The 25,022-nt window shown below is 40.0% G+C and overlaps 1 protein-coding gene across 1 annotated transcript in view; it reads right to left on the bottom strand.

Annotated features, from left to right (window-relative positions):
• The window catches only part of LOC122808178 (CD209 antigen-like), a 621,345-nt gene that overhangs the window by 340,799 nt on the left and 255,524 nt on the right, over positions 1–25,022 (bottom strand). Inside the window, exons 4-5 of the mRNA XM_044079145.1 lie at positions 16,563–16,757; positions 9,422–9,475 (exon numbers count right to left, since the gene is read on the bottom strand). Coding sequence (XP_043935080.1) covers positions 9,422–9,475; positions 16,563–16,757 — 249 coding nt within the window. The remainder of the gene's footprint in view (positions 1–9,421; positions 9,476–16,562; positions 16,758–25,022) is intronic.

Genomic DNA, 25,022 nt, shown 5'->3' with positions numbered 1-25,022 from the left:
GCATCAGCTGGAGGGTCAGATATGGTGGGCAGTTTGTAGTCCTCTGCAAACATGTTCAGACACAGTCCTTCCATGTTGGCCTGTACCTATGGGACATATATACAAAATGAGGGAGGTCCCAGGACCATGCCTTGTGGGATGCCAGTTATATCTGGTTTGTAGTCTGACATGGCTGCAGCATGTCTGACCATGTCAGTTCTGTCCTTGGTCTGGTTTGCAACCCCTCTACTGACATAGGGGTTTATATTTAAGCTGGTGAGTATATCTATAATGAACATGTAGGGTATTGTAGAGAAGCCTTAGCAAGGTCCAGCTACGCTGTGTAGACCACATTGCCCTCATCAATGACCTTAATGATGGTTTCAAATGAGTCAAACATGTTTAGGGGCAGGATCTGCACTTAAGAAAGCCACACTGGGTAGGGTCCGGTGTCAGTAGGTCCCCAATATCTTTATGTCTGTGGTACATGCTGATCATTTCCATAGCTGTGCAGACCGAGCTTCTCAGGATTCTGGGGTGGTAGTTTTCAGTATCCATTCAGGCAACACCTTTGTTAAGAATGACCACTGTTGTTGTACACTGCTCTTTGGGTACATATCCTGTGGTAAGGCTGACATTGAGCAGTAGTGTGATTTGGCATTCCATTCTTCTTGGAGTACATGTTGGACTCAGCCCAGGACACCATCTCATACCATTGCTGCTGTGTGTTTTGCTTTGTAGATGCTGTCTGTTACCTCAGCATCTGCAATGTCAGGGGGCCAGCAGTCTGCTGGTATAGATATTTTGCATTCTGGGGTTGCACCGCACCTGTCAGGATGTATGTTGGCAATATGTGTGTGTGTTTGGTATGTTGTTTGTAATATTTGTGTGATTCAGAGCATATCTGTGAATTCCCAACACGGCTCCTACCATCAGTTGTGGAAGCCTTGGGATTATCCTTATTGTCCTGTACAATTTGTATCTTCATAGGTTCATAGGTTCATACTAGCCTATCCACCCTAGGGCATTTGTAAGCCTAGCCAGAGTGTGTGTGGCTTTTGCCACCCCTTGCTATGTAAATATTATGGCCATTTATGATTTGCTTTGCTGTGCCTCTGTCTGGACGTGACACAGTGAAGACCCCAGTGTAAATCTACGATCATACATCCACTTGGCAAGATTCCTGTTGAAGAGTGTCAATGAGGGGCTCTGCCTAACATCGATTGGGATTCTTTTCCAGGGTGTGGGGAGCCTTTGGGTTATGTATCTGTCCCTCCAGCACATCCTATTTCATTATGTGTTGAGGTTGACATTTCTCACTCTCACAGCTCCGATGGCTTTGAGTTTTCTGGAATGGAGCATGTCCATTACTCCTGTGTTGGACATGGCCTTGTACAACAGACATACAATGCCTCTGTGTAGGCAGTATGTGACTGCATTCAGCTGGGGTGTCTACAGCCAGGCAGCATATGACATATATTTGAGACCCTTTATCCTCTTGGTGAGGTACCTTTGAGGTCTTTCTAACTGCTGCAGGTGTCAGGTAAGGTACATCCCAAATGAGGCATTGTACTAGATTATGGGTCTGATAAGAGAACAGTATAGGGGCACAATGACCTCTGTTGACGTAGATGTGAATCCTTTCATGATATGGTGTCCAATATAGACAGTCTTCCTAGCCACATTGGCAATGTGAGTGTCACATAACAGGTTACTGTCCACTTGTGTCCCTAGGTCCCTGATTACTCCTTCCATACATAATGGTTTACCACCTATGTGGTAATTTGTGAGTACCTTGTTTGGTATTTGGTGGGACATTCATACTGTCCAGTGTCTTCAGGATGGCTGGGTGGGGTTCCTGTGTGTGAGAGTGTGGTCTGTAGCATGCTACAGACTGTACAGCAGTCTTGCCTACGGTTAGTTGCACATGGGTGGACTTCAATGCCTTGTGCATTGTCAGTTACCTGGACATATGGGTGTCTGTGCTGAATATGGATACTCACCCTCCTTTTATGTTTTGTTCCAGGTTTTGGGGCCATAACGCATGATATGTGGTATATCCTGGCAGTGCTGGTATGCTGTCAGGAGGCTTGCAGCAGGTTTCTGTCACTGCACAGACATCGATGTTCTCCATACTGGGGATGGCCTCGGGAGCATGCATATTGAGGTTTACACGTCTGGCATTGGTCAGCATTACCCTTATGTTTCTTTCCACTTATGTTTTGTAGGGTGGTGGGTTAGTCTTTTCAGCCTTGCCTACGAAAGGCTCTATGGAGATGGCAAAAGCCTTATCCAATATCCAGACGCCCAGGGGTAACAGGTGCAAGCCATCCCTGGAACAGCTGTGTGGCTTGTCAAGCTTGGCATCCCAAGCAGACAGACATTGGATCCCCTTGGAATAACACCAGTAATTGTGCCACTTGTTATAACTGATCATTCCGTGTTTGTACTGTGGCATCATTCTTGGTGAGGGTAGGATGCTGCAAATGGTCAGTGTCATACCGGCCTGGACTACATAATCAGAGAGCTCATCTATGTCTCTTTTCATGTAGTCCGGGGAGGTACATCTCAGGTAATTCACACCAGCATGGACTATGACTGCATCATATTTCTACTTGCTTTGGGGTGACCTGCATACTTGTGTTATGTGGCATATTGTAGCAGCCTACAGGCAGCTTACTGTACCCTTTCCCTTGTTCAGTCTGGTGTGCAGGACAGCAGCATGTCTCACTATGGAGTCACCTATTACAACTGTATTAGGCATGTTGTTTCTCCTTCTGGCCTGTGACTGTTTGGCACACCAGCTTTGTGTACTATGTGTTGCATGTGCTATGTTTGGAGGTTGTTTGATTGAGTGTCTGCTTTGGAGGCCTCTGTTGGTGTGGTGTGTTTGTAATTTGGACCTCCGGGAATGTTCTTCTGTGTTTATGTCTTTGATTTGCAGTTGTGATAGGTCTATGTGGGACTGGGTTTGTGGTGTCTGTGGTTACCTTCTCCTCCTGACTAGTTTTGGGAGTACTGAGTTGAGGGAGCTCAGCCTCCAGTTTGGATAGATGGTTGCATCTCTCACATATATTTGTATTTCCTGGGGGGAGTTGGGGGTTGTCTGTGTACTTGGGGCAGGTGTAACATTGCCTCAAGATTCACAGATTCTACTTGTTATGGCTGGCCTTTGTGGATTGTATGTGTGGACATATTTTATTGCCATACTACTGATCAGTGATTACTTCTTTTTTTATGTTTGCTCTATCATGTAGTAGCTTCCTCATTCTCTTGCATGGTTTGGTTATGGCTGGTGTCCACCATGCCAGATGCCTGCATGTATGGCATTGTGTCTTGTTTTAATTTAGGATTGCATAATCCAAGCATTCCTGGCAGTGTTCATGGAATGCCTGTATAACAGGTTCTGAGGTGTGGCCCATATTTTGCACCTGCACAGGACCTTTAATGGATTCCACATCAGTTTGGAGGAGTGCAAATTTTGCTTTACACATGTTTTTCACTGTGGTTTTCTGGCCAGGGACTGTGGTCAGGATGTGTATATCCATTGTGATTACTCTATGGTCTGGTCTTACCAGTGAGCAATACACTTCTCATCTTGCCATCCAGTACCCATGTTGCTGATTATCACATCCAGTATGCTTACCCCTCTTGTGGGAGTGGTATGTTGTTCCTGGGCATTTTGGTTTATGGATTCTATGAACTTTTGTCCTACAGTGTTGGAGCTAGTATAATGCTCCCAGTCTATGTCTGGGTATTTTCAGTCACCCAATATAATGTGGTTTGGAGGACTTGATATATTCATGTATTCCATCATAGGCCAGGTGCAGATCCTAGTGTTGGGATGGCAGTCTGTATCAGGCTATAAACTGGGGGGCAGTTTTAGCCACTGTTACTTGACCATGGCTAGTCTATGCTGCTTCTTGTTGTGGTACCAACATGGGGGTGTGGTTATCCTTGACAATTATTGCTAGTCACCCTCCTTTTGTAGCTTGTTCCATGTTTTGAGGCTGCACAGCACAGTATGAGGTGTAACCTGGTAGTGTTAGGGTGCTGTTGTGAGCCTTGACCAGTTTTCTGTTACAGCACGGATATCAACATTCTCCATACTGGGTGAGCTTAGACTGCATGCATCTTGCTGTTTAGACTTCTGGCATTGGGTAGCATTACATCTAGGTTCTTATCCCTTCTGATACCTATGGGGGTAGGTTTGTGTTTTGAGCCTTACCTATTCAGGGCACACTGTGGGTAACAACAGCCTTTGCCAGTATCCATATGGCCTGCACTGATAGGTGCACACCAGTTCTAGCAGGTGGAGCATCATGTCATGCTCAGCATGTCATCCCAGGCTGGCACATATTGGATCCCCTTTGACTAACTGCAATACTTCGGCCAATTATTGCACTTGATCATCTCATTGTCATATTGTGGCATGATGCTTGGTGAGGGTAGGATGTTAGTCACGGTACTCAGGTGTGCATATAGTACATGGTGTTACATTACTTAACATATGGCATTCATGCCTCAGGTGGTGCTGCAGGGCTGCCTCTGTCGGATGCACATATTACACTCCCTGTACATGTTTGTGAGCAGGTCATGTCATTTTAGGCATCCCTGTTATTATTTGAGTGAGTCAGAGGGGGTATCATTCCCAGGGTTCCTACTGAGCCAGTGTATGTGCTATGCGTTGCCTCTTTGCCAAGGCCAGGGCATACTGGGCACGCCTCCTTCTGCCTACTGGGGCAGGCTCAGGTTGTTCCTCCTCCAAGTCATGCTCTGCCTGTGATGGCCTTGGCAATGGTGGGGGGCTGTTTGGCCCAGCCCTATGCTGGTCCTGCTGCAGCTGTTTTCGCAAGATCATATTATGTAGCATAGCACATACCATGACAATTTCGGTACATGTAGTTGGTGTGTACTGCAAGGCTCCACAAGATGTGTCCAGACACCGGAACCGTGACTTGAGCAGCCCAAACACACACTCTATTACATTACGTGTTTGTGCGTGTGCCTCATTATGGCGTTCCTGTTCAGGTGTGTGTGCGTTTCTGATGGGTGTCATCAGCCACGGTTCCAGTGCATAACCTGCATCCCCCACTAGGTGGCCGTGTGGGATATCTCCGTTGGCAAATGTCTGGTACAGCTGCGTCAAATGCCAGATGTGGGAATCATGGTAGCTCCCAGGGCAGCCAGCACACACATTCATTATTATGCCCTGGGCATCACACATGACCTGGCAGTTGATGGAGGGGAAGCCCTTGCAGTTTATGTAGGCCCTACCCCGCTCACCGGCTGGTGCTTTGATGCGTATATGCGTGCAGTATTTTGCACCCACTTCCTCAGGGTATTCCGCTATTTGCTGGAAGAGACGCATATTGCTGGCCAATACCTCAATGGCATTGGGGAAATATACATGATCACCAACATGTGCTGACATGGCATCCAGGAACTGGTGCAGTACCCTGGAGGCTGATGCCTGTGATATCCCCATCATATCACCAGTTGGTCTCTGGAAGGTACCTGTTGCTAGTATTCTTAGGCCAACACATACCTTGGTTTCCACTGGGATGGGTTCCCCTCTGTTTGTTCTGTGTGTGAGGCGTGGCCTGCACAGCTCCACTATTTGCTGCAGGAGCTCTCTGTCCACTCTATAGCACTCTACTATCTCCAGCTCATGTAACCCATGGTAGGTGACCCTGGGCCTGTACACTCTTCTCCGTCTCCTCACTGTGGGTTGTCTGGCACCATCTGCATTGTCACCACCCTCAACAAGTCGCCTATGTCTCATTATGACAGCTATGGCAGCCCCTAACATTTCTGCTCTGAGTTCAGCTTTTTCAGTTTTCACTTCTAATAGCTTACTCCTGTCTTGCAGTGTCTCTTGAGAGAAACATCTTGCACTGCTGTTTGCAGAGTTTTAAGTGCTTGGCTGAGCTACTATTCTGTCTGTGTAATTGCCTGCTTCTAATTGTTTTCACCTGCTAGCTCCAGCAGTATTCCCTGCTAGCTTCCTACTAATTCTGTTGCTTCCTTTTTCCTTTCTGTTTCCTCAGGGGGGAGCAGCGTGCATACTAGCAGAAACACGCTCACAGTGGCTTACACGCATGCACACATGCTTACACGGTTCATAATCTGCTTATTCGGGTTAAAACGCGCACACCCATGCAAACAGTGTTAAACATCTCCCAACACGCTCCCACATGCTCAGTCTGCCTTACACGTGCGCACACTGTCTTACTCACGCTTCATGGTGCGCACATGTGTGCATGCACGCCCAGCAAGAAACTTTGGTGTAGGCAACAGTGTACATCTTCCATTTCTTGACTTTCCCATGCTTATGTTGTGGCACTCCTCTTTCCATGATATGTGTCTGACATCTGTCATGTAACTCTGACCTCCAATGAACTGCATTTCTTTCTGCCATTCCCCCCTGTGATGTCACCTATCTCCTACTCTATTCCTCCCCCTTATGTACCTCTTACACTATTTAGAATGTGCTCATTTGCTATGTGACAGTGGAGTTCAGTATCCTAACACTCATTTGCATCAGATTGCCTACTAATGCTTGGTTGCATCTCTTAGACTCATCTTCCCCCCTTAGCAACCACTAAACGGTGGCCATGTTTTTTTTGGTCTGCTGGTCCCTGCATTGTAAATCCATGTATTGCATAAAACCCACATTTGTGGGTTTATAACCTTCATTTTTATGTTTTTATATAGCACAGCCTGTTTGCCCGGGGCTGCGCTGCGTTTAAACACGAAAAAAAAAATATTTATTTCTCATATTTGCATGGGGGTACCTTGCCAATAGCCACATATTTGGCCATTGGCATGCTGCCTGACACATATGCACCCTTTATTTGGAGCTGACATTGCTCCATTGTGTTTTTTGCAGAAATGTACTCAGTTGTCAACTGAGTACATTTCTGCATCTAAAACGGCTCTTACACGGGCTGCTTTGGGCTTCCTGGATCGTTAATCAACCTCATTTGCATGCTATTCGGCTGCAAGTGAGGTGATTAGCTTATCCATGCCCACTCCGTGTAAGAGACATTTTAGCTGGTCTCTTACATGGACTCCTGGATCGCGAAGGCTGCATGGAGTCTTACTCTTAGATTCCATGCAAGCCTTCGTGAATCCTGCCATAAGACTTTAAAAAAATTAACAGAGATAAAAGAACTGGAATTGGGATCTTTAGAAAAGGGTAGAAGCAAACTACACAGGAAAAAAATGGAATTGTGTGAACAGTATATGCAGAGGAGAAATGAGGTTTATAAAAAGGCAGGATTTGAATGAGCTATGTGATGCTTAACTGGCAATGATTGGATAGATTATAACTGATGTATAATGTTTGCAACTACAGTAGTGTCAACATGGTCTGTATTGAATAATGTTTGAAACTAAGATTATGTCAATATGGTTTGTTTTCATTTATATAACTGCAAGACTGCCTATGTCATATGTGATAATTTAATAAAGATTTTTCTTGTTTAAAAAAAAAGAATTTAAAATAATTGTGAAAGGGGTTATTTCTGGGTCTATATTAGTTTGATCGCCTAAACATTCGATCTTCTAATATAGACCTTTTTTTCGGATAGATGGACTTCCTTTGAACTTCGGTGACTGTAAGATTAAATAATGTATGGAGTTTACATTAAGACTTTAAAATAATTGTGAAAGAGGTTATTTCAGAAGGATGGGGTTTCTGTAGTTCAGTCTTGAGAAAGGCAAAGTAATATAACCTACTACCTTGTCTGATTTTGTTGTAAAACAAGCCTATTCTGCTACATTGTGATGGAAATATCTGTATTCATCTTCCATTCCCATGTATGTTCACTGGTTAACCCATTTTATGCCTTGCACTTAACAGATATGAATTATCTGGTCTTCATTTCAAGATGATATTGAATTACTAGGAGTATTAATGGAAAGTCTGTCCATAGTGAAAGCAGAATTTTTAAACAAACTGTAAAACTGTTAGAAATTCCATAACTGGAGTGGAGAATTTCACAAGTACAAACTTCCAAACATCAGTAGTCTTTGTACACATTATCTACATAGAGCTTCCATCACTGCTAAATCCCTTACTGATGAATTTCAGCATTTAGCTAAATGCTTTGTGTACTCCAGGCTTGTATGAGTTAGTGCAGATATCAGGACATTGCTGGACAAATTGCTTGTTGAAATTAGATTTTTTCTTCTTAATTTCTTGCAGGAAAAGAAAAAGAGTTATTTGCCATTTTTATACCACTTTCCTTTTTTTGTTGGACCAGTGGGTGATACTAAATAGTTATATAATTAAACACAAACAAAGGTTTAAAATATTTGGATTTTTTTAACCACAAGGGCAGCAAAATAGGTGATATGAGTTGATGGTGGGGTATTAAGTCTGACAAGCAAAGCAGTTTTAATGCATACTGCTAGACATTTTATAAACTATGACAAAATGTGAGGAAATCATGCATTGTGGTATGTGTTATGAACAGTAGTCAGTCATTAGATTCCCCTAAGTTAAAAAGATTATTTTACTGTTTTACATAGTATTATAAGTAGTTATATATCCATCCATTACCCATTTTTTCCATTTTTCCCATTTTTGTACATGGGATTGGGGTGCCACTTCAACAGTGACAGTCATCTACAGCCATGGTTTACACTGCTGAATGGCTAGTCCTGCCACAGTAGTTCTTCCACACCACCCCTATGGCCAATTTAGAGTGTCCAATCCACCTACTGCATGTCTTTGGAATGTAGTAGGGAAGTAAAGCACCTGGAGAAAAGACAGATAAACATAGGCAGGACATGCAGACTCTGCACTAAAGGCACCCCAACCAAGAATCAAACTGGGGAAACTCTTGTTGTGAGACAACAGTACTATCCACTGTGCCATTGAGCCACCTCCTTTCCATTTTTATCATTTCTTAATCATCAGTAAAGAATGCTCAAGATTCATTTCACGTATTTTAAGGTTTTTGACAATGGCAGTGCAAACAAGCAGATTATTCACTTAAGCCTGCTACTGTCCCCCACAAGTTCTATATATTTTCCTTATTTGATGGTTTATGTGACCAAACATGAAAGATTAGCTGCATGCAAATTCTTCACGTTATACTAGTTTTGTCTGCTATCTATAAGTTGTGTAGAATTTGGATACGGCTATTCTTTGATGCTTATATGAGTGACCCTGTATTTATTCATGTCCCTGTATCTATTCTTCTACAGATGGAATGTACAGTCCCATTTTCAAAATAATTTTAAAAACCTTAGAATTAGTCAGTTTAATTTATAAACAATGGAGAAACCTTTACCAGATATTTTAAATCACAAATATCTTATCTTTTTCACATAGATTGAATGTTATTGATGAGAGGCAAAATGTCCTTGTTTTCTTGTAGTTCTTTATTGAGGTTTCCAGAACTAATGTAAAGGTCCACACAGTTCTTACCTTTTTTTGCAAGATTCTGAATAGACTCATGCAGGTTTCTTGACAACAAACTATCTAGAAAGAAAATAAGAAAGTACATATTACAAAATGCAAGGAGGGATACATGACAAAAGCAACAAGTGGAACAAAGTTTAAATCATTTGCATCTAATTAACATTGTAGGTTACAGTCTGCTTCAACTTTCCATTGTAAAGTTTAGGCCTTAATACATGTCCATCTAAAAGATTTATAAACAATGCTACCAGCTGAAAATATATGAAGTATAACATTCTGCCTGTACAATAAATCATTTTTAGGTAAAAATAATTTTCAGTTCAATGGCCAGTCTTTTGTTAATATAATGATATAAACCAGAGCTTCCTGTATATTTAGTTTACTTAAAGACTGAAACTGAAATTGGTCAGTTGTATTCTCAATACTGCACCCCAACTAACTGATCTGCATATACTATGTGCTGTGTTCTGACCCTAAGAGAAATCAGACGCCCCTATTTTGTTTTTGTTGTTTTTTTGTTTGTTTCATTAGTCTGCCATTTCAAATCCAGACTTGTTTAAAAATTTGTAAGGTGTGTAAAAAAGTATTTTGCAATGCTGTTTGTTTTCTTTTTTATTATTAATATTTGAGAGAAGTACAACTTAGAGCAAATACGGTGAAATGGTGAAATAAATTAAAATGAATACAAGTTGCTTATGTGATAAAGACAGCATAAATTAAAGCTGTGAATCAAGTGTGTGTGTAGCACATCTGGTGATCTTACATTTTTTTTATGTTACTTCAGGAAAATGTAATGTACTATAGTGTCAATGATACAGGGGTGTTAGGCTTTTAAGATGGCCCATACACACCTCCAGGGGAGTGCTGTGCACAGTGAGAGGTGAATGGCAATTATATAAAATTGACTTTTCTGTTGTAAATGTAAACACATATTTTGTGAGAATTGAGTTGAAAGCATTTATAACAATATAATTTTGTGATATTACATAGCTTTGTACAAACTGTTATTTACCTGCTGTATTGGGGTGTGGGGGCCAAGTACCATTGGCCAGCGCACACATTCAGAATGATTCCCTTATTGTTACAACACATGACTTGGCAGTAAATGCAGTGCAAGCCCTTTCTGTTTATTTGCACCCTACCCTGTTCCCCAGGTGGTGTTTCGATTTAAATGTGTGTGCAGTCTATGACACCCAAGGTTTCAAGGTGGCATGCTACAGGGTAGAAATCCTGCATAGATGTACCTCTGTGCTTGGATGTATGGGGAAAATAAATGTGGTCAATGGCATGTTGCAGCATAGCATTCAGGAATTGATGTAGGATTCTGGATGCTGATGCCTATAGCACCTCCTGCATATGCCCTGTTGGTTTCCGGAAGGTTCCTGTAGCTAATATTCTAAATGCTACACATACATTAGTCTCCACTTGTTTCAGTTGCCCTTGGTTTCCCCTTGCATTCAGTTAAGGAAGACAGAGGTTGCAGAATTCCTGTAGTGAGTCTCTATCCACCGTGTAGCACACTACAATTTCCATCTCATGCAAACCGTGAAAAGTTAAACACCTTTCTCCATCTTGGCTGAGGTCTGTTAACAGCAGCACAGACTTGGGCCTGTTGCACATACACATATATAAGAGCAACAACAGCCCCTAACATTGTTTCCATGTAGAGCAGTTTCTGTGGCTGTATTCCAATAGGTTTTCAAATTTGCAGGCAAAATCTGCACTGACTCTACACAATTGCTTTATAGCCTGTTGAATAGCTCCTCTATCTTGGATTGTTGATTAGCATACAATTCAGCTTCTTATGCAGTAATTAGCATGCCACAATGTTTACCATGTTTGCATGGTTCTACACAGCTTGCAGAGCTACTTACTCAGTTGCCCTGCTAGACAGGGGTTCAGGGAAGTAAATAGTGTGGGAAGAAATAGCCAGGGAATTGTTATGGCTAGGCTTGTATAGACCCTAGGGCTGATAGCCTAGTGCCAACCTATGAACCTATGAACCTATGCATACAAAACAGAGCTCCACTGTGTGTACATTGTGGCATAATATGCAGATGATTTTAGCATACAGCGTAGGCTTTATTCAATCCAGCCCTGCCCAAAAATTAACACCTGCTTGCCGTAAGTGTGGAAGTTCAGCTCAGACACTCAAAATGTCAGTGTTTAGAAATGATTTTACTGTCTTATAAATACTGCAGCTGTATCTGTCTATATCTATATCTGTAGCTATATCTATATCTATATCTGTCTATATATCTATATCTAATCTATGTATATATATATATATATATATATAGAAAGAGAGAGAGAGAGAGAGAGAGAGAGCTATAGATAAATATATATTGGTTTAACCTAAGGAGCTCTTTTTATAGACCAAAAATGTTATAAGAAGGTATTTTGCTTATTTTGCTTTACTAAATTTTAACTAAATCTATAGTTATTAGATTTAATGAAGTGCTTAGAATGCATTTAGATCTTGAAAATGACATACAGTGTTCCCAATATTCTGCAATATGGTTTGTGTCTTCATTGAAAATAAATTGGAAATAATTACTTAAGGGTGCTGAAAGTGGTATTGCATTTGCAGCATATTGTTTGATTCATGCATTCCACCACTTCCTGCACAGCGTTTGAGTTGGAAATGTATGTGTGTGTGTGAGTGTGTGTGTGTGTGTGTAGATAGATATAGATATATATAATTACAGCTGAGAAGAGTGAACACACATATCAGTGAGCAGATTAAAATGGTGTTATTTTTTATAATGTTTTTAATAAATCCAACATATGGAGAGCATTCCAAAATACAAGAGAATTTAAGAACAAAGATGCTATATACAATAATAAGTATGCAAGAGCTTGTATTTTTGGAATACTCTCCATATGTTGGATTTATTAAAAACATTATAAAAAATAATTGGAACATCTTATTAGTGGATGAGGAAGTAAGTGATATAATTGGGACTTCTCCAACATTTGTTTATAGGACTGGAATGAATTTAAAAAAGAAATTAGAGCAATCAACTTCTAAAAATCATAAAATTAATAGTTTTGGTAGTACTAAAAAATGTTGCGCATGTAAAGAATGTTACGTTATATTAGAAACAGAGAATCTTATATTAGATAATATTAATAGGACTACTATCAAATTTCTAAGGGGTAATTGTAACACAAAGAATTTAATATATCTAGCAAAATGCAGTTTCTGTTCAGGATTTTATATAGGGAAAACTGAACGTTGTTTTAAGAAACGCATATACGATCATTTGTATTCTATTAAAAATAAGGATATGAACAACGCGCTAAGTAGACATATATTTGAATATGGTAATGAGCACACTTTTAAATTTGGTATTATTGACCAAGTGAAGATAGACTCTAAGGGAGGTAATTACAAGATTCTATTGAGTAAAAAGGAAGTTCTCTGGCAAATTTATACTGACGCTGCTAGGAAACCAGGACTGAATGATTTTATTTCGATAAAACCTATTTTGGAAACACAATAACATTATATTTATATTTGTATTACTTGATGTTCTAGTTTGTAATATGTGATTATTTATGTTTTCTTCTATTTTTTATATACTTCGCGTAGTATAATATTTTACAGTTTCGCTGACTATTATATGAATTTTTGTCCATGCCTATCAAGTTATTTTAAAGTTGATAATTGATATTAATAGATGAATATCCATACATATATTCATTTTTTTATATATTAATTATATTAATTTTATTATTTTTGTATAGATAGATGACAGCATGAATATGTGAATTATTTTTTATGCATTGAAATTGATATTTTTAAGTTTTCAATCATTTAGATGTATAGTTAATCATATATGTAACAATGTGCCTTTAAGGAAGTTATTTAAGGGGGCGGAGTTGGCACCAAAAAAGTAATTTAAACTGTTATGAGCCATTGGTAATGGCATTCTGATGAAGTCCACAGTAGTGGATGAAAGTGCTTAATGTTTATTGATTGTACGAACATGGTCGAATAAAGGATTACTTACCACAGGTTATCATTTATTGTGCATCCGGTATACTCCAGGTATCTATACCTCTTAATTTTAAAAGAGTTGCATCCACTGCTAGATCAGTCTCTCTGTCTCTCTGTCTGTCTGTCTGTCTCTCTCTCTGTCATACCCCCCCCCCCCACACACACACACACACACACACACACACAAACACACTTTTCTATATTTTTCATTATTTGTTTGTTTTAATTTTACACCCTCTAAACAGCAAAACTAACTTAGGGAGTGTAAAATAATGACTTGATCCCCCTCACTTTTTTTCATGCAAACACACACTCTCACACATATGGACATAAACACCCACACTCACTCTGTTTATTATTTTTTTTTTTATTTTATTTTACACTCACCAAACCACAAAAGCTCTGCTTAGTGAGTGTAAAGTAATGGCAGCCATTATGTCTGTTACAGTCTGAGCTCCACGGCAGCTTAATATGCTGCCATGAAACAGCAGACTTGATTTTCAGTGGACATTACCACCCTGCTAGAGAATTACATTAAAAACCTGCTGGTGAATGTTTGTTGCACCACTGGAGTGGCGATGTACAGGTTGCCCGTTCTCAAAAAAGAAGTAATGATTGTGTAAGACATGAACCAGCTAAAGTGAATAAACTGCATAATATTTGAAGGAGATAACTGTATAGAAAAATTAATGCCAGGGGATATGTACAGAGAAATAAATGTATTTTCATGCATAAACAGCTGTGTTCTCTGTGCTCCTTAAGCATTTTCACTTTGAGCCCATTCAGAATTAGTAGCAGTTTTGTGAAGAAAATAGAAAGGGGATTCTAAAACTAAATCATTATATTTAAGTGCCAGTTTGTGCATTATAAGGATGTATTCCTATATCCACATTGCACACATTGTTCATATAATTCCTGATTTTTATCTATGCCCATTTCCTTTTCTAGTTTTGTTTTGTCCTCATTTAGGCTACACAATATTCAGAGATTACATCTTAAAGTACTCCAAAACTTATTGGTCTGTAAGGCATTAAAAAGGTTTATTCTGCAAATAGAGGAGTTAATATTAATGATATGCTTTACAGCCCATAACCTTAAGGATAGTAAGATCTACATTTGAACTTGGGTGACTGTAAGATTAGATAATGCATGGAGTTTACATTAAGACTTTAAAATAATTGTGAAAGTTGTTATTTCAGATAGATGGGCTTTCTGTAGTTCAGTCTTGAGAAATACAATGTAATGTAACCTACTATGATGATGATTTTGGAGTAAAACAAGCATATTCTGCTACATTGGGATGGAAATCTCTGGATTCATCCTCCATTCCATCATGTGTTTCCTGTTTGGCCCATTTTAATGACCTGCACGTAATGGATTTGAATATTCTAGACTTGATTTCAAAACAATATTAAAATCACTAGAAGTATTAATTGAAAGTCTGTCCACAGTGAAAGTAGAAGTTTTAAACAGACTATAAAATGTTAAGTAATTCCACATCTAGAACACAGACATTAACAAGCACAAGCTTCCTTACATCCATAGGCACTATACACATTATCTACACTGAACTTCCATTACTGCTAAATTCCTAACTCATGAATTTCAGCAGTTAACTAAATGCTGTGCATACTCCAGACTTATAAGATTTAGTGCAGATATCAGTACATTGATAGACAAACTGATTGCTCAATTTTGATTTCTTCTTTTTAATTTTTTTCAGGAAAAAAAAAACAAGAGTCATTTGCCTTTTTTATAATGCTTTCCTTTTTATTAGATCATTGGGTAATATTAACTAATTATGTAATTAAACCCACTCAGAGGTTTAAAAGATTTGGATTTTTCTAACCACAAAGGCAGAAAAATAGGTGATATGAATTGATGTTGGGTTACTGCGTCTGTCAAGCTAAGCAGTTTTAATGTATGTTACTACACATTTTATAAACTATGACAGAATCATGCATCGTGATGTGTATTGTGAACAGCAGCCGGTCATTAGACTTCCCTAGTTAAAAAAAATTCCTTTGCTGTTATGCACATAGTATTATAAGTAGTTCTATCTCCATCCAGCCCCCTTTTTTGCATATGGGGTTGTGGTATCACATTTACAGTGGCAATCATCTAGAGCCAAGGTTTTAAACTGCTGGGTGGCTAGTCCTGCTGCAGTAGTTTTACCATATCACACACTCACACCTATGGCCAGTTAAGAGTGTTCAGTCCAGTTACTGCATGTTTTTGCAATGAGGGAGGAAAGTAGACCAGCTGGATAAAGCCCACACAAACACAGGGGGGACATGCAGACTACACACAGAAGGCACCCTGTCTAAGATTCAATCCAGAGAACCTCTTGGTGTAAGGGAACAATGCTATCCATTGTGCCACTGTGCTGCCTTTCACTTCTGTTTCTATCATTACTTAATCATCGGTAAAGAATCCTCATTTCAGGTATTTTAATGTTTTTGACAATGGCAGTGTAAAATGCAAATTAATCACATAAGGATGCTACTGCCCTCCACAATCTCTATATATTTTCTTTATTTGTTGGAGTATATGACCAAACATCAAAATTTAGCTGTATCTAAATTCTACACATTTTGTAGTTTGTCTGTCTGCCATATAAAAGTTGTATAGAATTTGGATTCAGCTAATCTTTGATGTTTGGTCATGAAAAACACCAACTAAAGAAAATATATTGAGATTGTAGGGGACAGTAGCAGGTTTATGTGAATAATTTGCATTTTTGTACTCCCATTGTCAAAAATCTTAAAATACCTGAAATGAGTCTTGAGTATTCTTTACTGATGATTAATGAATAATGGAAGTGGAAGCAAAGGTTAGGTGAAAATATTTTATGTGCTGTCATCAGTGGTAACCGGCACACATTGTGTTACATGGATTTATGACTTATTTCTTTGTTTTGATAAAATGACCATTAAAAGTTCTGCCATAAACTTCATGTTTAGATTATCCAGTATGTTAAAAATGCAGTATAAAATTTTGCAGTTTTCTGGATGGTATAATTTCAGTATTCATTCATGTCCCTGCATATTCTTCTAAGGATGTAATATGCAGTGTCACTTTCAATATAATTTCACAAACCTCAGAATTAGTTACTGTAATTTATAAATAATGGAAAACCTTTACCACGTATTATTAAATCATGAAGTTCTTTTCCTTCACACACAGATTGAATGTTATTGACAAGTTTGGCAAAATTTCTCTTGTTTTCTTGCAGTTCTGTATTAAGGTTTCCAGAACTAATGTTAAGGTCTACACAGTTCTTTTGTTTTCTTGCAAGATTCAGAATAGACTGATGCAGGTTACGTGACAACAAAGTATCTGGAAAGAAAATAAGAAATGCACAGATTACCAAATACAGACAGGGATAGATGGCAAAAGAAACAAGTGGAAAAAAAGTTGAAATTATTTGCATCTAATTCACAATACAGTTTACATTCAATCAGATTCAGCTTTCCATTCTAAAATTTAGACCATAATACACATCCATCTGAAAAGATTTACAATGTTACCAGCTGAACATATATGAAGAATAACATTCGACCCCTACAATAAAGATTTTTTGGGTAAAAATAGTTTTCATTTCAATGGCCAGTCTTTTGTTAATGTAATGATGTAAGTCAGAGATTCCTATATATTCTTTACCTAAGGAGTGAGACTGAAATTGATCACTTGTACTCAGTACTGCACCCCAGCTAACTAATATGAATAAATAAGTAATTAAGTAAATAAATAAATAAATAAATAAATAAATGAGTTTGTTTAAAACATAAAATACTGCATTTGCTACAAGACAAAATTCTGTCAAACATTTCATTAAATAATGTTTGCATGTTGTCTGTTTTTCTTCTGGACCTGCAGGTGTTGTGGAAGCATGCTAACCGCTGCCCAAAGCTGCTTAGTGTGTTTGTGCAATGGTCAGCAAGACGCAACAATGTATTTTTTATGAAATTGACAATGTCTGACTATTGTCTGAAGGTGTTGTAGACCTGTAGTTGTTGTGGAACCTTGCTAATCACTACGTAATGCTGCTTAGTATGTTTGTTCAAGGGAAAACAAACAATGTAACAATATATCTTTTATGCAATTGACGTCTGATTGTTGGGGCCATTACACCATGTTTTAAGGGAGGTGAGCAAAGTGCAGATGAGATTAGCAAAGTTTTGCATGCATTAATATTGTAAAAAAAGTCATACGTTTTCATCACTAAAAGTTAAATGTGGGACTTTGAACCTTGATTTACATATACTACTTGGCGTGTGTTTTATCATGTTTATTAGGTAAGCTACACACATACACACACACACACACACACACACACACACACACACACACACACACACACACACACGCTGTCTTTATCAAATAAGCCACTTATATTAATTTGAATTTATTACACAATTTCACTGTATATGTTGTAAGCCACATTTCTCACAAAAATTAATATTTAAAAAAGGAAACATAAACATTACACAGTACTTTTTAACACACCTTGCAGATTTTTACACTAGTCTGGATTTGACTGTCAGACTAATGAAACAGCAAAACACACTAGGTGTGTCTTATCTCTGTTTGTCACAGAAACAGCTTTGCAGCACTGATGCAAATAATTGTACATACAAGCAAGTCCCATTTCATCCACTGTATTAACAGGACATGTGCACTTGTACACTCTCAGTTATTTTTACATGTGTAGCTTACATATTTAGTAAAATGAGTGATCAATCAAGCATTTATGAATTTTGTTTTCAACAATGCATCTTTGTCTTCAAATTGTATTGTGTTCATTCTTCTCTTATCTGTGCTGTACTCTCAGTCATGCAGTCTATGGGACATTTTGTATGATTATCATTAAAATGTATGATAAAATTGCATGACAGTAAAATACTGTTTTCAGCAAAGGGAGTAGAATTTGGTTATTAGTGAACCATATTGAGAAATATGTGATGTTCATCTTCATTTAAAAGCTTGCTACAATGACTTCTACTCTTTGTAAGTGTATCCTGGGTGACACACCCACTGCAGGTTAGGTAGGCTAAATTGCTGTTGTCTTCCTTCTCCCTCACACTAATCATTCACAGTTGCATTCCATTAGCAACTAACATTGAGGTAGGGCCAACACTAAATTTATACCCGCTACACAAACACAAACATTTGGGATTCAGCAATTCTCATGAGATCACAACTCATTTGCATCCTCACCTTGCTCAGTGGCCTGAATCTAAATTATAGATTATTATGATGAGGAGAGTTGTATGTGGATAACACAGAAGGCTGCTATTCATTTTGATTTATTTGCAAAGACATCTTCTAATCTTGCTAAGGTATGACTGTGTTTTTCAAGTGTGTGAGTATGAGCTTGATTTGGTAACATGTGACATATATATATATATATATATATATATATATATATATATATATATATATATATATATATATTATATATGCATTGAAAAATGGAACTTTATCTGTATAAACTTCTTATAGTTCACTGCTGGCATAGGAATTTTTGGCAGGCATTTTCCTTTCTGAGATAGGCAGCCCTTATTAACTTTAATCACAGCTGTCCTTGTTACAACTAGTTATCTTACACTTTTCTTATGTTATTTCAGGGAAAATTAATGTACTATATGGTCAATGACACAGGGGTGTTAGGCTTCCAAGATGGCCCATAGACACCTCCAGGGGAGTGCTGGGTACAGTAAGAGGTGATTGGCAATCGTATAAAATTGACATTTCTGGTGTAAATGCATACATATATCTTGTGAGAAGTGAGTTTAAAGCATTAATAACAATGTAATTATGTGGTTTCCTTGATTTGTACAAACTGTCATTTGCCTGTTGTTTTGGAGGTGGGGGAGTCAAGCACCATTTGCCAGCACAATAAGTATGATTCCCTTAGCATTAAACATGACCTAGCAGTTAATGGAGTAGAAGCCCTTTCTGTTGGACAGAGCTACAACTATACAGGATTTCTACCTTGTTCCTCAGGTGGTGCTTTGATTTAAATGTGCATCAGTCTATGGTACTCAAGAATTCAGAGTAGTGTGCTACAGGTTAGAAATCCTGTTTAGCTGTAGGTTCATAGGTTCATAGGTTTATACTAGGCTATCTGCCCTAAGGCATTTATAAGCCTAGCCCAAATTTTTGTGGCTTACGCCACCCCTTATATGAAAAAATACTGTGCCCATTAGTTTGTTGTGCCTCTGTCCAGCAGTGACACAGAGATGATTCCTGGGATAAACCTATGGTCTCCCATCCACAAGTCAAGATTTCTCTTGAACAGAGCCAGCGAGGTGCTCTGCCTCACATGGACCGGGATTTTATTCCACAGCATAGGGAGTCTCTGAGTGATAAATCTATCCCTCCAGCACATCCTATTTATATCCATGCTAAGGTTTAAGTCGCTTGCTCTAGTGGTTTTGGTGGATTTGGATTTTTTGAGGTGGAGCATGTCCATTAATTCTGGGTTGGACATGGCCTTGTATGTCAGGCACATGTCACCTCTGAGCAGACGGTATGCAACTGAATAGAGCTGGAGTTTCTTCAATCTGGCAGCATATGACAGATTTTGGAGTCAGTTTATCCTTTTGGTGAGGAACTTTTGGGGTCTCTCCAATTGCTACAGATGTCGGGTGAGATACATCCCGAATGGAGCATTGTACTTGATCATTGGTCTGATAAGTGAAGAGTACAGGGGAACAATGACCTCACTAAATCTGGATGTGAATCCCTTCATGATCAGGTGGGCAATGTAGAAGGTCTTTCTAACCACTTTAGCAATGTGAGTGTCAAAAGAAAGGCCACTGTCAACCTGGGTCCCCAGGTCCCTGATAACCTCTTCTGTGCTTAGTGGATTGCCACCTATATGGTAGCTTGGGGTTACCTTGTTTTTCCCGAAGGGTATGACTATACATTTTTTGGCGTTTAACTACAGGCCATGGCTCTGGCACCAGCTATCTGTTTCCATGAGTCCCTTCTGAAGGATATCCATGTCGGATGCACGTTCCACTATGGCGCCCAGTTTGCAGTCGTCTGCAAACTTTGTCAGCCAAAGTCCTCCCATGTTGGCCTGTACTTCTGAGAAGTAGATGCCGAACAATAGGGGGCCCAGGACTGAGCCCTATGAGACACCACTTGTGACCGGCTTGGAGTCTGACATAGTGCCAGCAACTCTAGCCCTGTGGGTTCTGTCCTTAAGCCAGTTTGCAACCCATCTTGTGACATATGGGTTTACATTTAAGCTGGTAAATTTTTCTACAATACCCGAGTGGGGTATTGTGTCGAAGGCCTTTGCAAGGTTAAGGTAGGCTGTATGGACTGCCTTTCCCTCATCAATGGCCTTGGTGACTGTTTCGAAGAAGTCGACCAAGTTCAAAAGGCATGATCTGCCCTTGACGAAGCCAAACTGGGTCGGGTCCAATGTCTGCAAGTCCCCTATATCTTTGTTTATGAGCTCCATTATGATCCTCTCCATAGCTTTGCAGACTAGACTTGTTAAGCTTATGGGGCTGTAATTACCAGGGTCCATAGAGGCACCGCCTTTGTGGAGTGGGACCACAGTTGCCGTACGCCACTCCTTGGGCACGTATCCTGTGGTAAGGCTGAGATTAAACAGCTGCCTTATGTGCGGGTTTAATTCCTCATTTTAGCTTGTGTAGCACACAGCCGGGGACACCATCCGGTCCCATTGATGCTGTGTTTTTAGCTTTAGAGAGCAGCTTTCACCTGCGCATTTGAGATGTCTGGGAGGCTACACTCCGCTGGGATAGTTATCTCTCCTTTAGGGGAGAGGGGTGAAGTTTGCACTGAACCTGTCTGCCAGTATGTTGGCAATGTCTGTGGGTTCAGTGATTTTTGTATCATATCTGGGAGTTTCCACCCAGGTTCCCAACATAGCTGAAAAAGGCCTTATGATTGTCCTTTGAATCCATGGCAATTTTTCTCTCAAAATTGGCCTTAGTTGATTTTATGAGTGCTCGTATTTTTTTACTAATAATGATCAGGGGTGACTTCCCTTTTATGGATTTTGTTCTATCATGTAATAGCTTTCTCCTCTTATTGTAAAGTTTGTTAATGGCTGGGGTCCACCAGACTGGACGTTTTCCCTTTGTGGAAAGAGTCTTGGTTTTATTTGGGATTGCCTGATCCATGCAGTCCTGGAGGTGTTCATAGAAGGCATTTGTAAGGGCTTCCGCAGCTTGTGTTGTGGTTTCCACTGGCTCAGGGACCTTGAAGGATACCACACCAGTCTTGAGTAGTGTGAAGTTTGCTTTAGAGAAGTTCTTCACTGTGGTCTTTTTTGTTTGGGGTGGGGGCGGGATGTGGATTTCCAATGAGATTAGTTTATGATCAGATCTCACCAATGAGGGATATACTTCCGGTGTGGAGCATTTTGTCCCCATGTTTGTGATAATGAGATCTAGTATATTTTCTCCTCTCGTGGGAACAGTGACTAGCTGTTCCATGGCATTTGAATTTATGAACTCCAGGAACCGTTGGGCTAGAAAGTTAGGGCTTGAGTAATGTTCCCAGTCTATATTTGGGTAGTTGAAGTCACCCAATATGATGGTGTTTGGAGATACATTTATACCCTCCAGTATCTTCCGGAAGCTGTGTGGGGATCCTGAGTTTGAGAGGGTGGCCTGTAGCATGCTACAATATGTAGAGCAGTTTTGCCTATGGTTAGTTGCACCTGGATGGTTTCCGAAGCTTCGTGCGTTGCCACCAACCTGGAGGTGTGGGTATCCTTTATGAATATGGATACACCCCCTCCTTTTTTGGTGTGGTCTGGGTTTTGGGGCCGGAACGCATGATATGAGGTAAAACCTAATAGTGCCGGGGTGCTCTCAGGAGCCTTGAACCAGGTTTCAGTTACAGCACAGACATCGATGTTCTCCATACTGAGAAGGGCCTCGAGTGCGTGCATTTTGAGATTTAGACTTCTGGCATTGAGCAGCATTACCCTCAGTTTCTTCCCATTTTTGTTTTCTAGGGTGGTAGGTTTAGAATTTGAGCCTTGCCTAAAAAAGGCACTATGGGGGTGGCAAGAGCCTTAGCCAATATCCGGAATCCCAGGGGTGACAGGTGCAAGCCGTCCCTTGCGAAGCAGCGTGGTTTATCAAGCATGTCATCCCAGGCAGACAGACACTGGATCCCCTTTGAATGACACCAGACATTAAGCCAATTGTTAAAGCTGATCATCTTGTCTCTATATTGTGGCATCATTCTTGGTGAAGGAAGGATACTGCTCAGAGTCAGGGTCATACCTGCCTGGGCTACATAATCAGAGAGCTCCTCTATGTCTCTTTTCATGTAGTCCAGGGAGGTACGTCTAAGGTCGTTCACACCAGCATGGACAATGACTGTGTCATATTTGTACTTGCCGTGGAGTGACCCGAGTGCTTGTATTATGTGGCGGATTCTAGCGCCCGATAGGCAGCTTACTGTGACCCTCTCCTTGTTCAGCCTGGTGAGTGGGACGTCAGTGTGTCTGACTATGGAGTCACCTATGACAAGTATGTTTGGCGTTGTATTTGGCCTTAAGGGCTGTGACTGCTTTGCACACTGCTTTTGTGGTTTATGTGTTGCTTGTGTGGTGTCTTGAGGTAGCAGTTGTTTGGGTGTCTGCTTTGGAGGCCTCTGCTGTTTAGGTAAATTTTACTCAGAGCCTCCGAGTATGTCTTTGTGTGTTTATGTGTTTGAATCAGTGGTGTGGTAGCATTATGTGAGGCTGGTTTTGTGGTGTGTGTAGTTGCCTTCTCCTCCTGTCTGGTCTTGCCAGTCCTGAGTTGAGAGAGCTCAGCCTCCAGTTTGGCTAAATAGCTGCATCTCTCGCAAGTATTTGTGTTATGTGGGAGGAGGAGAGGGTTGTCTGTGTACATGAGGCAGTTATAACATTGCCTCAAGATTCCCAGATTCACCAGCTGGACCAGAGAGGAGATTGACAACTGACCTTTGGACATGCTAGAATAATATTGGGAATTCCTTAATAATTGAAAACAAGGGCCAGTGGGGAGTGAGGGTGTAGTGCTTTTAATTTTTAGTGCTGACTTATATAATTGCTTTAGTGAGCAAGTGCCAGGTAACTTGAGTGCAATGTGTTACAAGTAACTAAATGCAAAAATGACAAACAGTAACTTTCTTTCAAGTGAAACAAGGAACTAGTACAGTAAGCAATGCAGATATCACTAGTGATCCACAGAAGCGCTGAGAAGCCATGTATTAGGTGGAATTAGCTTCCAGGGAAATAACAAGCAAACAAACAACAAGCATATAAACAAAGCTAGATTCAGCAGGCCTGGATCTAGTCTATGCTAGAGCAAACAAGGTGTACCAATTTCAGTAAGATACAGTTCAAATATTCAGGCACTATAAACCTCTAACCAGAAATTCCCAGCTCAGAAGGGCAGAGTCCAGCCTCTTCTCCCACAAGAGTGCAGACCACGAACCTTCTTAATGTAAAATAGCTGGCCTGGAGCCCAAGTGCCTAAACCAGAACTAATACCCTTGGACACTGGGCTCTCAATCAGCAGTTCCCAACTTAGAAGGATGAAAGCTACCTGTCCTGCCACCACAGTGCTTGCCACAAACCTTCCTAATGTAAAACAACTGGTCTGAAGACCAAGTGCTTAATCCAAAAGACTTAGAATGATAGCTACACTTTAATCAAGTTACAACCAAGCAGTAATAAATACAATTGAATACTTTAGAGAATGTCTGGATTAGTGCTCAAGTTACACAAACAAAGCTAGATCCAGCAGGCCCAAATCCAGTCTATGCCACAGCAAACAAGGCGCACCAACTTTGGTAAGAAGCAGTTCAGATATGCATGCACTATAAGCCTTAACCAGAAATTCCCAGCTCAGAAGGGCAGAGTCCAGCCTCTCCTCCCTCAAGAGCGCAGACCACAAACCCTCTTAATGTAAAATAACTGGCCTGAAAGCCCAAGTGCTTAAACCAGAATTAATACACTTTTAGAATAACAGACACTGAGCCCTCAATCAGCAGTTCCCAACCTAGAAGGATGTAAGCTACCTGTTCTGCCACAACAGTGCAGACCACAAACCCTCTCAGTGCAAAACAACTGGTCCGAAGCCCAAGTGTTTAAACCAAAAGGCTTAGAATGAGTTACACCAAGCAGTAATAAATACAATTGAGTATTTTTAAGATGATGCAAAAGTAAAATGAAGTAGGTAGAAACACAAGTACAGTAAAAGCAGATACATTTTTTTTTTTGTATCTGAACAAGTGCTGAGATCAAAGAAACAGATTTGAGTGCTGAAACTAGAAAACTGGCTAGTTATAAGAAAAAAAAGCAAGCTTGAAGGCTTCCCTCAAACACAGAGGGGCTTGGGGGCTCAGAAGCCTACAAATAGTCTATACCACTTAACAGGAAAGGCAGGAAATAAGCTTAATTTTTTTTGTCTGTTCCCAGATGCTCTCTTTGTACACAGTAGGAGTGCCTGAAATCAGAATATGATCTCACTGCACTCAGTTGAGTGAGCAAATGAGATGGGCCCAGAGGCAGGCTGAGGGGCGGGCAGTTTCAAGGCCACTAAGATTAACACCAAAACAAAAACAGGG

The sequence above is a fragment of the Protopterus annectens genome, chromosome 8.part0, assembly GCF_019279795.1.
Source record: "Protopterus annectens isolate FY-2018-M chromosome 8.part0, PAN1.0, whole genome shotgun sequence".
Lineage (NCBI taxonomy): Eukaryota > Metazoa > Chordata > Ceratodontiformes > Protopteridae > Protopterus > Protopterus annectens.
Note: the sequence above shows the minus strand (reverse complement) of the source record. Positions and strands in the feature narration are given on the sequence as shown.